Source organism: Pongo abelii, chromosome 19 (genome assembly GCF_028885655.2).
Source record: "Pongo abelii isolate AG06213 chromosome 19, NHGRI_mPonAbe1-v2.0_pri, whole genome shotgun sequence".
NCBI classification, from domain to species: domain Eukaryota; kingdom Metazoa; phylum Chordata; class Mammalia; order Primates; family Hominidae; genus Pongo; species Pongo abelii.
This window is the reverse complement of record NC_072004.2, coordinates 6,327,684-6,341,813: the sequence shown is the minus strand read 5'-3', so window position 1 is coordinate 6,341,813 and position 14,130 is coordinate 6,327,684. Positions and strand designations below refer to the sequence as shown.

Here is a 14,130-nt window from a genome sequence, read left to right as displayed (position 1 = left end):
CACCACAGACAGGATGCCTGAAGCCCCTTGCCCACGGCTGGCCTCTCCACTCCTCTGCCTGGTAACTGGTGTCTTTTCCTGGCCTGTGTGGGCAGCTTGCTGAGCACAGCTGCAGACAGGCTATATTTAGCCAGCTTTAATGAGCTCAGGGTGGCAGACGTCCGCCTTGGGAGCACTCTTCTTGCATGTGTGTGTATGTCTCTGCTTGGCATGGTTCCTTCTCATTGTGTGTGTGTGTGCCCTTGCACTTGTATGTGTGCATTAGCCTCTATGCCAACACATTGGCGCATTCACTTTCATGAGGATGTGCATTAGCCTCTGCCAATGCATTGGTGCATTCACTTTCATGAGGATGAGCGTGCGTCTCTGTGCACATATGCAAGTCTATCTACGTAGCATCTGGGCTTTGCTGGGGCACATGCAGCTTCCGACACTTATAGGGGTGCAAAATGGGAACAAATGATTAGTTCATTCACCCATTTGTTTAAAAAATATTTAATGAGCACCTTTATATGCCAGCATCGTGATAGTCTTTGGGGATAAAATAGAGCAAAATCAAACCCAGTCCCAGCCCTTAAGGATCTTGTCATCTGGGAGATGGAGGAGGGGAAGATAATAATCAAATAGTCATAAAATGAAAAGTGTGAGGATTAACCCCAGGAAAGAGAGGACCGTGGCGCTTTTGTGGAGAGGACAGGAAGAGTGGAAGGCCCCAGAAGGAAGGAACACTGAAGTTCCTGTGGGAATTATCTGGGCATGGGGCAGTGGAGAGAAGAGCTCAGGCCCGGGGAACATTTGCAGGGACTCTGCGGTGAGAGGGAAAGGGGATGTGCGAAAACTGGCTGAGTTCAGAGAGGGAGGGGCGAGTGTGGGAGAGCGGAGCAGAAGGCGGGGGCTTGGTCAGGATATGGGAAGCCTGGAGAGGGGTGGTGTGGGAGGAGGTGATGGGATTTGCATAGAGCACTTAGGATCCAGCCCGTGATGCAGTCAGGGTTCTAGCAGGAAACGGAAGGCGCACACACACCACAGGTGGGAGGAGGGCTTAGCAGAGAGACTTTATTCACAGGTGAGTGAGGCTTTAAGGAAACCAAGAAGGCATCAGCAATACCCTGGGGTTGTTCCCACCCCTGAAGGAGAAGAACCCAGTGAGGCTCCTGCATGAGCTTCCAGCAGAGACCACCTTACGATGACCCGGCATGGAGGGACTCCCTTGCCCCAGTTCTCCTACTGGTGCTTTCCATCGCTACACCCAACCTGTAGCTAGGGGGCCTCGGCCTCGGGCTGAGTCGGGCAGAGATGGGGCACTGTGGCTCTGGAGGGGCAAAGAGAGCCCTCACTGCACAGTCTACTTACTTCCACGTGGAAGAATCACCCTTTCCTTTGTTTTTCTGTAAGCCACTTTGATTTTGACTGTACATTCCCGGGCAGCTGTGCTGGTGAAGGACTCCTCCTCTGTGCGTCCAAGGGCTTCTCTTTCCTCCCTCTCCTGCCATCGCCCCAAAACTCCAGGGGTCTTCCCAACATTCTGGTGGGGGAAGGGTGCCTGCAGCATGCACACATGTGCAAGGGGTCCTCCATCCACAGCGGTGAGCACGAGGACCCCAGAACCCACCCTGGTGGTCCCTTTTGTCCTGGGCTTGCAGCTCCTGGCCTAGGGTTCAGGCTCTCTGGAGCATGGGATGGCCAGGTCTTCTTATGTTGTTCTCCATCTTCCTGGAGTTGCGAAGGGACCCGTACAGAGGACTCTGTCCTCCACCCAGGGCCAGGGCGTGAGGATCTCTTTTCACCCTGAAGCATTCTCTGTCTCCAAATCCTTTCCCTTGGGAACAAAGGAGCTTTTGGAAACAAAAGCCAGGAAGCTCTGCCACAAACCTTCCCAGAGGCAAATGAGCCAGAGCTGGGAGAAAATATAAATTGGTATCTAAAAAAAAACCACCCTGCTACATGCACTTTAAAAAAATTCTTATTTTTAATCTGTCTTTTGAGTAGGTAGCACATGTACATGGTATAAAATGCCTCCCTCTCCTGTCTTCCAGCGCACACAATTCTCCCTAGAAGAAAAGATTATAACTGGTTTCTTAGATTCCATTTCAGAGATAATCTCTGCATACATGAGTCTATCCATAAATATGCATTTATAAATTTTTTTATATTTATACCCTCACACAGATGGGAGCACACAGTTCCTTTCATTGTGCACCTTGCTTTTCTCAGATGTTGATACTAGATCATGATTGTCTCCTTAGCTCGGTACACTTAGAGGTGAGTTGTTTTTCACAATGGGCGTGTACAATTTCACTGTGGTCCAATTTATTTAATCTGTCCTCTACTGGTGGACATATAGGTGCTTCCTGTCTTTTGCTATTGTAAAAGCAATGTGTCAATGGTTAGCACTGTACATATGTCCTTTTGCACATGGGCTTGGAATTGCTGGGTCAAAGGCATTTTGCATTTTGAATGACATGGCCGAATGGCCCTTCACAGAGGCTATACTGATGTTTACTCTCACCAGCAATGAATGAAGAGATCGTTTTTCCACACCCTGGCCCATAGGGTGTCACAACTGCCAGTCCGACAGGTGGGGGGAAAAAAAAGTTGTCTTAGGGTAATTTCAATGAGCCTTCCCTAGTTTAGGGTTCTAAGGTTGAGCACCTTTTTCATATGTGTAAGAGCCATTCCCAGGCCCTGTGCTGGACGCCACACACACTTGGCAGGGGCTACTGTGCAGGTGCGCATGGGCTGGAGTGTGCCACTGCATTCCTTTGTGTATGTGCTGTTCCAGGCAGGGCCAGGGTGGACTTGACAGGGGATCATTAGGGGGTCGGGCTAACAGCCTAAGAAGTTCCTGCTATGAGTAGCCTCTTCTCACTCTTTCCTCCCTGCCAAGAGTCTCCCTGAGGAGGCATGGCTGTGGCGTGAACGCATTAGTAAGAGCAAAGAGACCATTCCTGTCTTACTCCCCTCCTTCAGGACGATGAAGAGCCCTGACCTGGTGACCTGGGTTCAAGTACCCAGCCCTCCACTTACCTCTTGAGAGAAATCACTTCACCTTTCCAGTCCTTGGTTTTCTCATCTTTAAGATGGGGAGAGTACTCCTGACCTCACAGGATGAATGTGAAGATTGCCTGAGACACCGGATGAGGACTAGAAACTCAGGACCCATCTTAGGAGGGCTGTGTTTGTTGCAGAGAAATCTGTAGGGGAACACCAGGGTTTGGGATTTCATTTCCCTCTAGCATCCCTGGGTCGTGGTGGCAGAGTTTTCTCATGGTTGTATACCTGGAAATTTCACCGGGCCCGATTCAGGATGGCGCCTCTGATCTGAACTGGGATCCCCCATGAGAACTGTTCCACCGAACTAACCCCGTATTCACTTGGGGTATCTAACAACATGTTCTCAAGGGGCAGGGTTTAGGGCTTAGGCCCTTGCAAGGGCCAGGCCCTGGTCTGGGGTCGTGTCTCTGTGAAAGGCTCACTGGGCCATTGAAGGTTTGAACACATCACCTTAGCCTGGTTAGTCAGATGAATCCAGGCAGACGTGATTAGATTCTGACCCTGAAAGGGTTAAGGAGTCACGGAGGGACCTCAGCCTCCAGCTCCCCCCGACCCTGGATGAAACTTCCCTCCCCAGCACCCTGCTACGTGGTCACTTGTATAACTTGCTTGTCTAACCTCAGTGAAGGAGAACAGCCTGCTTGCAGGTCAGCACAGGTCATTCTTGAACTGTTGTAAACATTTCCTAGGTTGTGCTAAAACTTGGAATGACTCTCCAGAAACCACCCCAACCCTTATTTGTCCTGGCTTTGCCCTCTGCTCCCTTGACCCACACGAGGCTCAGCATAGATTTGCAGGCAGCTGCTGCTCTTCTCCAGGCTGGGTCTCTCGACCTCCTGAGCCCCTTTCTGCAGCTTTCCTGCCCTGTTATTGGGCATCAGACATACCCTCAGAGGGGCCTGAGCGGCAGGGGCAGGGCAGGGATGTCTCCCTCTCATTTTGAACTGGATCTCTGGTTTGTGCAGCCTTAGAGGTTGAGAAGTAACTGTGGCAGACCCACTACCTGACTCAAGCTGTTTGTAGCCTTTGGTCATGTGACTGATCTTGGGCACATGACCTCGGTCTTTGTCATTGACTTGACCTTGGTCACATGACCTACTCTCAGTCATGTGATCCCAGGGGCTTGAGAGATCTTTGAAGGCAGGTGCTGTGTCTGATTGGTCTTGGTGTTTTCAGCCCTGACACAAGTTTGGGCAATAACCAATAGGGTAGGAATAGGCAAGTAGTATCGAGTTCATTGTTTTTTTTTTTTTTAAGTCCTTGGAAGGCTTACTTTATTTTTATTTTATTTTATTATTTTATTTTTTTAGATAGGATTTCACTCTTGTTGTCCAGGCTGGAGTGCAACAGCAGGATCTCTGCTCACTGCAACCTCCACTTGCCGGGTTCGAGCGATCCTCCTGCCTCAGCCTCCCAAGTAGCTGGGATTACAGGCACCCACCACCATGCCCGACTAATTTTTGTATTTTTAGTAGAGACGGGGTTTCACCATGTTGGCCAGGCTGGTCTCGAACTTCTGACCTCAACTGATCCACCCACCTTGGCCTCCCAAAGTGCTGGGATTACAGGTGTGAGCCATGGCGCCCAGCCTCGAGTTCATTTTTAACCCAAACACAGGATCTTAATTCACTCATCATGTTCCATATTTATTCTTTCCTTCCACAAGTATTTCTTGTCCTTTTATACTCCCTCGTTAGCCTGTCAGCTCCCAAGGGGAGGACAACATTTCACACTTTTTTCTTTGTAGTGTTTGTATTGACTAAAATAGGAGGTTGTGGCTGGTTTTAAAATGTTCCTTGCATAGGCCGGGCACAGTGGCTCATGTCTGTAAACCCAGCACTTTGGGAGGCTGAGGTGGGCAGATCACAAGGTCAAGAGATCGAGACCATCCTGGCCAACATGGTGAAACCCCGTCTTTACTAAAAATACAAAAATTAGCTGGGCATGGTGGCGCACGCCTGTAGTCCCAGCTACTCGGGAGGCTGAGGCAGGAGAATTGCTGGAACCCGGGAGGTGGAGGTTGCAGTGAGCCCAGATTGTGCCACTGCACTCCAGCCTGGTGACAGAGTAAGACTCCGTCTCAAAAAAAAAAAAAAGTTCCTTGCATAAACATGGCACATACTTGTATTATCTATCCAATAAACATTCATAAATAGTTTTAAACTAAAAGAAATATGGACTCCTTAGAGAAAAATTGGAAAATAGATGGAAATAGAAAGTAAAAAATATATATATATTTTATATATATAAAATAAATATAAATAAATAAATAAATATATATATATATATAATCCATTGTCCCAGCATCTAGAGAAAACCACTGTAAACATTTTGGTGTGTTTCCTTCTAATATGAAGTCCCAAGCTTCTTCCCCCACCTCCCCCACCATTATTTAGATTGTCATTTTTCCTTTTCTGCAATGCTAGGAGCTGGGAACCTGCAGAGGAGGGTGGCCTGCAGTCTGACTGCTGAACAAGCTCAGTGGCTTTTAAGTTTCAGTCTCTTGGAGCCCTCAGGAACTGCCTAGGGACAGGGATGTGCTGGAGTGAGGAAGGTGGGCTCTGGGCCCCCCAACCTGCTTCAGCCAGAGCCGATCCAATTTCATCTTTGCAAATTGGGCTCCTAAGGAAACTTTCATTGGCTAAAAATTTCCCCTGTTTTTAAAAAAGTTTTAAAACCTTCAGAACAGTTTCACGCTGTTCCATCTGCATCTGCTACTGGCTGTTGGTCCCCACACCTTCTGTGTGGCTGCAGGTTCCCATTCATAAGCCCATATTCCTTGAGCTCCTGTGGTGAGAGCTATGGGTTCCTTAGATAGTTTGTTATTCTGCCAGTGTGTTCCCCTCCCCAGATGCCCCTAAGCCCTTGGCATTCCCTTGAGCTGCTGGTCCAGCAACCCTATCTATACCACATGCTATGATGCAGGGTTAGCAAGCTGGTTCCAAGAGAACCTATCAGAGCTCTGGGAGCCACTGCTCCCCTCCCCTCCCCTCCCCTTCCATCCCCTCCCCTCACCTTCCCGCCCCTCCCCCCCTTTTCTTTCTTTCTTTCTTTCTTTCTTTCTTTCTTTTTTTGTGACACAGTCTTGCTCTGTCTCCCAGGCTGGAGTGCAGTGGCGCGGGCTCGGCTCACTGCAACCCCCGCCTCCCAGGTTTAAGCGATTCTCCTGCCTCAACCTCCCAGGTAGCTAGGATTACAGCTAAATACGTGTTCACCGCCACACCTGTCTAATTTTTGAATTTTTAGTAGAGACAGGGTTTCACCAGGTTGGCCGGGCTGGTCTCGAACTCCTGAGCTCAACTGATCCGCCCACCTCAGCCTCCCAAAGTACTGGGATTACAGGCATAAGCCACCACGCCCGGCCCCACTGCTTCCTTTTCTAAGGGTCCTCAAAGCATTTGTTTATTAATTTGCCCCAGGACTTGCCTAGGAATTAACACCAAGCTCCCTAGTTGGAATCAACCACTTTGAAAAGCAAAGCGAAATTTGCCGCCTGCAGCTTTTTGGTTGCTCTTCCTTTCTCCATAGCCTCTCAGAGTGACTCCATCATTGTGACTGTGGGTCCCCTTCAAGGTCGTAGTGCTGAATTCTGCTGGGTCTGAAGGCTAGCACTCACAGAGGGCACTCATGCTTGGACTCATACAATCTCAGACTGCCTGACTCTTACTGGGGAATGTCGGCAAACCCCTCCTTTTGCGGTGGTTTGCAGAGCGTGTCTGAGGTCACCCTCTGAGTAAAGGGTTAGTTTCCCATCCGAGGACTCTATCCAGGGCCTGTCTCCCCTGTAAGTCTGTGTGTGTCCCCTTCTCTCCGCATGTGTGTGTCATGCGGGCTCACCTGGGGAATGGGGGCTGTGGATTGAGTCCCCCAGGTGCTACTGAATGAGGCTGTAGTTCTTCCCAGACGTCATCTAGGTATATGGATGAATCCCACATCACAGCAAAATAGCAAAGCCTTTGACTTCCAGGCAGGGCCAGGGTGGACTTGACGGGATCCTCAGAGCATAACATGTCTTTTTTTTTTTTTTTTGAGATGGAGTCTCGCTCTGTCTATCACCAGGCTGGAGTGCAGTGGTGTGATCTTGGCTCACTGCAACCTCCGCCTCCCGGGTTCAAGCGATTCTCCTGCCTCAGCCTCCCGAGTAGCTGGGATTACAGGTGTGCACCACCATGCCCAGCTAATTTTTGTACTTTTAGTAGAGACGGGGTTTCACCATGTTGGCCAGGCTGGTCTCGAACTCCTGACCTCGTGATCTGCCTGCCTTGGTCCCCCAAAGTGCTGGGACTACAGGTGTGAGCCACGGTGCCCGGCAAGTAACGTCTTTTTAAACCGGGAATGAGCTTGACTGAAAGGGACTAACAGTCTAAGAAGTTCCTGCTCCTCATGGTAGCCTCTCCTCACTTTTTCCTCCCTGCCGAGAGTCTCTCTGAGGAGGCAGGGCTGAGGGGTGAAGGCATTAGTAGGAACAAAGAGACCATCCCTTTCTTACTCCCCTCCTTCAGGATGATGAAGAGCCCTGGCCTGGTGACCTGGGCTGGTGACCTGGGCCAGTTTATGCAAAAAAAAAAAAAAAAAAAAAAATATGTTTCCACCCATGTATGAGCTTCCACTAGCTCACAGAGGATTAGATACTTTTGTAGCTACTTCTCAGGATGTGCCACATGGTCTCAAGCTGGGCCCAGCTCTGCTTGGTTGATACCAGGGGTGACTAACGGTGGGTGGGAGTGACTGCCAAGGAAGGAGGAGGAGACTGAGTGTTTGGCTTTAGCCAGGGGGCCCTCAGCATCCACCCCTGTGGACCCCAGAGGTTCGTAGCAAGAGAGAGGGAGACAGCTATGCTCTCCAGCCGAGCTGGGGTGATGCTTTGCTTGGGGTGCCGAGTGTGTGGGTGATGACCTTGGCTTTCGTCTCAAGGGCAGTGTGGCACATTGGTAATTAGAGGGGATGATCACGATTTGTACCTCTCCAAGGCTGTGATTAAGCAAAAATAGGTTCCATTCTTCAGGCATCAAGAGCAGCCATGGTGAGCTGGGTGGACCACCTCTCCTGATGTGGGGCTAGCAGGGTACTAGGAGCTGGCACTGCGGTAGCTGGCCTGTCTCAAAGCCTGTCAAAAAACACTGTCACAAAAACAGCTGTGGGCTCCCCCCCACAAATCTGGGCACTGCAGGGACCCAGCCTGAATAGGGACATGCAAACAGAAATTAACAGGAAGTGGGAAGAAACAGGCAGCCTAATGATGAGGTCCTGTGGTCCCCTTTATGTGGCTCTCCACCCCTTAGGACCCCCTGCCAGCTGCTCTTGTCACCAGAGTCCCTGAGGAAGCCTCTAGGGGTGGAATTATAAAGCCCAGGCCAGACTCTTCTAGAATTCCCAGAGGTTCCTAGGTACCAGTTCCCATGAGTACTTTGAAGAAACGTGCTTCTCAGTGGATGATGCTTCCCTGAACCTGATTTCTCCTGGGGGTTTAATGGCACAGAGATGTATCACAGGCTGTGTGCATCCTGGGATCTTCCAAAAGATTTTCACAAAAGTGCCATCCTAGGCCCTGAAAACTGGTAAACTCTATTCTCAAGGGGCCCACAGTCTGATGGGGAAATAGACAAGTAAGCTAGGACCAGCGCCGCATACTATGGGATAGCCATCTTTGCGTAGATAGATCAAAGACAGCTTTCTAGAGGTGATAGCAATTGAGCAGGGTTTTGCAGGACAAGTAGGAGTTTGCCAGTCTGAAAAGGGAGGAAGGGCTTGCAGGCAGAGGGCTCAGCATGAGCAAAGGCAAGGACAAGTGAAAGAGTTATGTCTTGTGGGTGAGTCAGAGCCAATGGCCTCAATTATCATGGTAGGAATGTCTGGGTTTTAGAAGAGCAGAGACCTGTGAGGAAGGTACAGGGAAGGTGGCCGATGGCTGCCCCTGCTTGTCTACAGGGGCCTCTGCTAAGACGAAGACGGGAGATGTGCCTTTCTGTGGGGAAGCTCTGGTCCTGTTAGTCAACTCTCAAGGGGCCAGAATCTGAATCTGGCAGGCTAGATCTCCCTTCCTCCATCTCCCAGAGCAAAGCATTCCTGGCTTTTGTGCAGGGAAAGGAAGCAAGGCTCTGTCCCCAAACAGCGTAGGAGGTGAGATTCTTTCCTCCTGCTAGGGAGGAGTGAGGGATACTGAGGACAATCCTGCCCAGTCTCTGGCCCGAGGCTCCCATCCCCACGGAACCAGGCACGGCCTCAACATTGTTGGTGGCCAGGATGCAGCAGTCATCCACCGATTTGATGCCCAGAGCATCACATGGGTCCCTAGGGAGCTGGCTCCAGACAGATCAAAGACGTAGGTGCTCCTTGGCCTTTGTAATGGGTGAGGGTGCAGAGTCCAGCCCCCACCTAACAGAGGGCATCGTGCCCAGGAGACAACAGGACCCTCATGTCTTCCTTGCAATGTATTTATAGCCTTGCCATAGTAATTTGTGGCAATCACAGCATTTAATCCTGTAATCACACTGCAAACAGGCGCCCAGCCCAGCAAGGCCGAGGAGCATGCCAGGGCTCAGGGAGGGACTTGGCACCAGGGCAGGCAAGTGTGGAGGCAGCAATGTCCCCATCAGCCCATCTTGTCAGCTGTGGTCCTGGCTCTGTGCCCTGGATGTCCCCTGGATAATGATAATAATAACAATAGCAGCTAACCCATGTGACACTTCCTGTGTTCCACACCCTGCTCTAAGCCCTTCATGCATATGAACTCATCTACCCTGGGGTAGCTGCTTTTATTATCCCCATATTCCAGATGAAGAAACTGAGACACAGGTCACACAGCCGATAAGAGTCAAGATGTGAACTCAGGCGTTCTGGATCCAGGGTCCATGGCTTTAACCACGCTCCTCCCAGCCCTAGAGCCAGCCTCAGCCCTGCCATCACTCCTGGTTCTTCTTGACCCACAGCCTGCCCCAGAGCCGCACACAAAGCCGCACACACCATGAAGCATGAGCGCTTTGTCTCAGGGAAGCCACGCTCAGACCCTCTCCCTCCTGGTGCTAGTTCACGTGGTAGAAAGGGGCCTGGCAGCAGCAGACCTGGGCTTTAACCTTAAAGTTACGTGGGGCAAGTGACATAGGTCGACTGAGCCTCGGTTTGCTCTTCTGTAAAATGGGGCTAATAACAAGATCATTCAGACTCAGAGAGTAATTGTGGGGACTAGAGAGGATGAATCACGTAAAGCACATAGTACCCAGGACATAATAAGCACTTAATAAAGCTGAGCCGTTACTGTTGTCTTGTGTTATCATCCTGTCCTGAGGAGAGAGCCAGGGTCTCCTCTAGCCAAGCCCAGGGCAAGGTCTTTAGTAAGTTAGAAATGAGGCAGGAGAGCCTAGCCAATGGGAAGAACTAGGAAGTGCTGGGCACAGCCGGGCCCCAGGATGAGTTTTCCCTCTTCCTCCATCATTTAGGAAATGATTTCCTGTCTGTGTGGGCAGCAGCTCGGAGCTCATAAAGCAGTTACCCTTTGACTGGGATTGTGTCTGTGAGGACAGAATATTTCAGAAATGCTCTCCCCTGCTGAGAAAAGCTTCTCATTTGCAGTTCTTTGTAGAGGTACCCTCCCCTGCGGCTGGTCGTGGTGAGGGGATGTTGACAGGGTGCCTAGGGTTGCCCGCAAAGCCCCTGGAAGGACCCTCCCCAGATGTGACCTAGAGGGGAGCAGCAGGCTCTGGTGGGGGTGGGGTGTGAAGAAGGCAAGGACCATCTTCATCTAGAACCTACGACTTTAAGAGATGAGCCAGTTCCTCCTCCCTGAAGACAAACAGGTGATTCAGCTTGGCTGTAGGTTTTAGCGACACACGGGAGGTAGCATCCATCTCATGGGGGAGGAAGGAGAGGAGCTCAAGGCAGCCTGGTGGCAGGAAGGAGTCCTCAGAGTGCAGGTATCATTTGGGTGGGGGCTCAGGGGTGGCTGTTGGATGTCTTTGAAGTCTCTCCACCCAGGAGTCCAATGTCATCACATTCAGGAGCGTAGGTGTTAGATCAGGGGTTGACAGACATTTCTGGAAAGGGCCAGATAATAAATATTTTCAGCTTTGTGAGCTGTAAGGTGTCTGCTGCAACTGCTCTGCTGCTGTGGCACAAAAGCCGCCTGCCATAGACAATATGTAAATGAAGGAGCCTGAGTGTGTTCCAATAAAACTTTATTTACAAAAACAGGCAGTGGGGCAGATTTGGTCCAAGGCTGTGGTTTACTGAATTCTGTGTTAGGGAAATGAGAGCTCAGGGAGGGCTGGGAGCCAAGAAGGACTTCTTGAAGGAGGAGGTGTTGAGCCCAGGCTGCTGAGAGGAGCAAGGAGAGATTTCTGGCAAAGGCCAGCTTTACCCTAAAGCTCACAGGCAATGCCAATCGTGTTTCAAATGCCGACCTTACCTCTCCGGGAGTCTACCTTCCCTGGAAAGTGGTCCTGTAATTCAAGCCTCTATTATCTCTCTGATAACTTCAAACAGATATATTTTTTAAAGTATGTATCCAGCCATATTAGGGTTCTTTGGAGAAACCGACCGAAAGGTATATACACAGATGTATAAAAAGAGACTTATTGGCCAGGTGTGGTGGCTCACTCCTGTAATCCCAGCATTTGGGAGGCTGAGGCGGGTGGATCACTTGAGGTCAGGAGTTTGAGACCAGCCTGACCAACATGGAGAAACCCCGTCTCTACTAAAAATACAAAATTAGCCAGGCGTGGTGGCGCACGCCTGTAATCCCAGTTACTCGGGAGGCTGAGGCAGGAGAATCACTTGAACCCGGGAAGCGGAGGTTGCAGTGAGCCGAGATTGCACCATTGCACTCCAGCCTGGGCAACAAGAGTGAAACTCCATCAAAAAAAAATAAAAAAGAAAGAAAAGAAAGAAAAAAAGAGACTTATTATGAGGGACTGGCTCTTGTGATGATGGAGGCTGAGAGGTTCCCTGACCTGCTGTCTGGAAGTTGGGAGGCCCAGGAAAGCCTATGGTGTAGTTCCAGCCCAAGCCCAAAGGCCGGAGAACCGAGAGAGAAAATGGCACGAATCCCAGTTCAAGTCCTAAGGCCGGAGAAGCGGGAGTGCTGGTGTGTGAGGCAGGAGATGGAAGTCTGAGCTTGAGAAGAGTGAATCCTCCCTCCCTGCACCACTTTGTTCTACTCAGACCCTCAAGGACTGCACAGTGCCCACCCGCCTTGGCGAGGGCAGATTGCCTTCGTTCACTGCTTCAGATGCCAACCTCTTCCCGAAACACCTCACAGATAGACCCAGAGAACATGTTTTACCAGCTCTCTGGGCACCTCTCAGCCCAGTCAAGAGTGGGTGCGTACAATTTGCCATCACACCAGCTCTTCTAGTTGTTCTCAGCGGGAGGCTTGGCTCAAATCGCCATCCATAACTGGAAGTGGAAGTCCTCAGGCAGTACTCACCCTTGCTGCTGTCCTGGTGAAGAAACACAGGCTAGTTCTTTTCGAGGAAGCCCCTCCTTTCAGAAGCACCATCCGCGATGGCCTCACTCTGCCACCCTCCCTTTCCTTGTGAGGAGAAAGGGTTTCATGTTATGTTGGTTTCAGAAGCAGGGCCTGGATGGGGTGACTCTCCCTAGCTCCAGACTCTAACTAACTTGAGCTCACCTATGATGTAAGCCAAGGTCTCACCTTTAGGGCCACTGGGCCCAGGGAGTGTCTGGTCACTGTGGGGAAGCCTGGAGATGCTGAGCTCTCCTCTTTCCCTCTGCAGGAGAACTGTACCGGGTTTCCTTGAGAAGACAGAGGTTCCCAGCCCAGGGAAGCATCGAGATCCATGAAGACAGCGAGGTGGGCTGGGCTTCGGAGGGTGTCCAGGTCCGCCTTGGAGGCCAGGATTTTAGGAAGAGCCCTTGCATAACAGGCGGCCTCGTTTTCTTCCAGCTCTTCATCTGACTTGCTGTGTGACCCTGGGTGGGTCCGTGTCCTTCTCTGGACTTTGGGTTCCCATATGAACAGGAAGCGTCTCTTGGGACTCTTCCTGCCCTGACATCCCTCCTGGCAGCCCGTGTCCTTCCCTCACTCTGAATGCACCAGAGGTTCTATCACACAGCGGGGTGTATTAGAGCTGAGACTGCTCCTCAGATTGCAGCTGAGACAGGCTGGACATAGTGCCTGCTTCTCTGGCCTCAGTCTCCCGTGTGTGTGTGTGTGTGTGTGTGTGTGTGTGTGTGTGTGTGTGTGTGTGTGTGTGTGTGTGTGTGTGTGTGTGTGTGTGTGTGTGTGTGTGTGTGTGTGTGTGTGTGTGTGTGTGTGTGTGTGTGTGTGTGTGTGTGTGTGTGTGTGTGTGTGTGTGTGTGTGTGTGTGTGTGTGTGTGTGTGTGTCCCTGTGTGCCTCCCCCGACCGCAGCCGCCTCTCTCTCTCTCTATCCCAACCGCCTTGGCTCTCAGGAAGGCTGCCCGCAGCGCTCCTGCAAGACGCATGTCCTCCTGCTGGTCCTGCACGGGGGAAACATCCTGGACACGGGTGCTGGGGACCCGTCCTGCAAGGCAGCCGACATCCACACCTTCAGCTCCGTGCTGGAGAAGGTCACACGAGCCCATTTCCCTGCTGCCCTGGGCCACATCCTCATCAAGTTCGTCCCCTGTCCTGCCATCTGCTCTGAGGCTTTCTCGCTCGTCTCTCAGTGAGTCCATTTCTGCTTGTTTGAACTGGCTGGGGTTGGTGGGGGGACTAAGTGGAGGGGCTCCCCCTGCAGCATGGACCCCGTGGGCAGGTGGGTACCTGCAAGGACTCTCCAGGATGTCAGATCCTGACGAAACACAAGCATCCCTGGTGGAAGGTGTCGGGAAGAGTCCTCTGCCTGGACCTGGGTGTGCTGGGGTCCCCGTGAAATCTTGAGCCACTTCCTGTGTTCAACAAGCCTGATCTGTTTGGCCCAGATAAAGACACTGAGTGTTGGCCGGGCGCGGTGGCTCACGCCTGTAATCCCAGCACTTTGGGAGGCTGAGGCGGGCGGATCACGAGGTCAGGAGATCGAGACCATCCTGGCTAACATGGTGACACTCCGTCTCTACTAAAAATACAAAAAATTAGCCGGGCGAGGTGGCGGGCACCT

The 14,130-nt window shown here is 51.3% G+C and overlaps 1 protein-coding gene across 1 annotated transcript in view; it reads left to right on the top strand.

The window, feature by feature from the left end:
* PITPNM3 (PITPNM family member 3) overlaps window positions 1-14,130 on the top strand; it is a 105,794-nt gene that overhangs the window by 59,490 nt on the left and 32,174 nt on the right. The window contains exons 5-6 of the mRNA XM_024235409.3: window positions 12,786-12,862; window positions 13,463-13,698. Coding sequence (XP_024091177.3) covers window positions 12,786-12,862; window positions 13,463-13,698 — 313 coding nt within the window. The remainder of the gene's footprint in view (window positions 1-12,785; window positions 12,863-13,462; window positions 13,699-14,130) is intronic.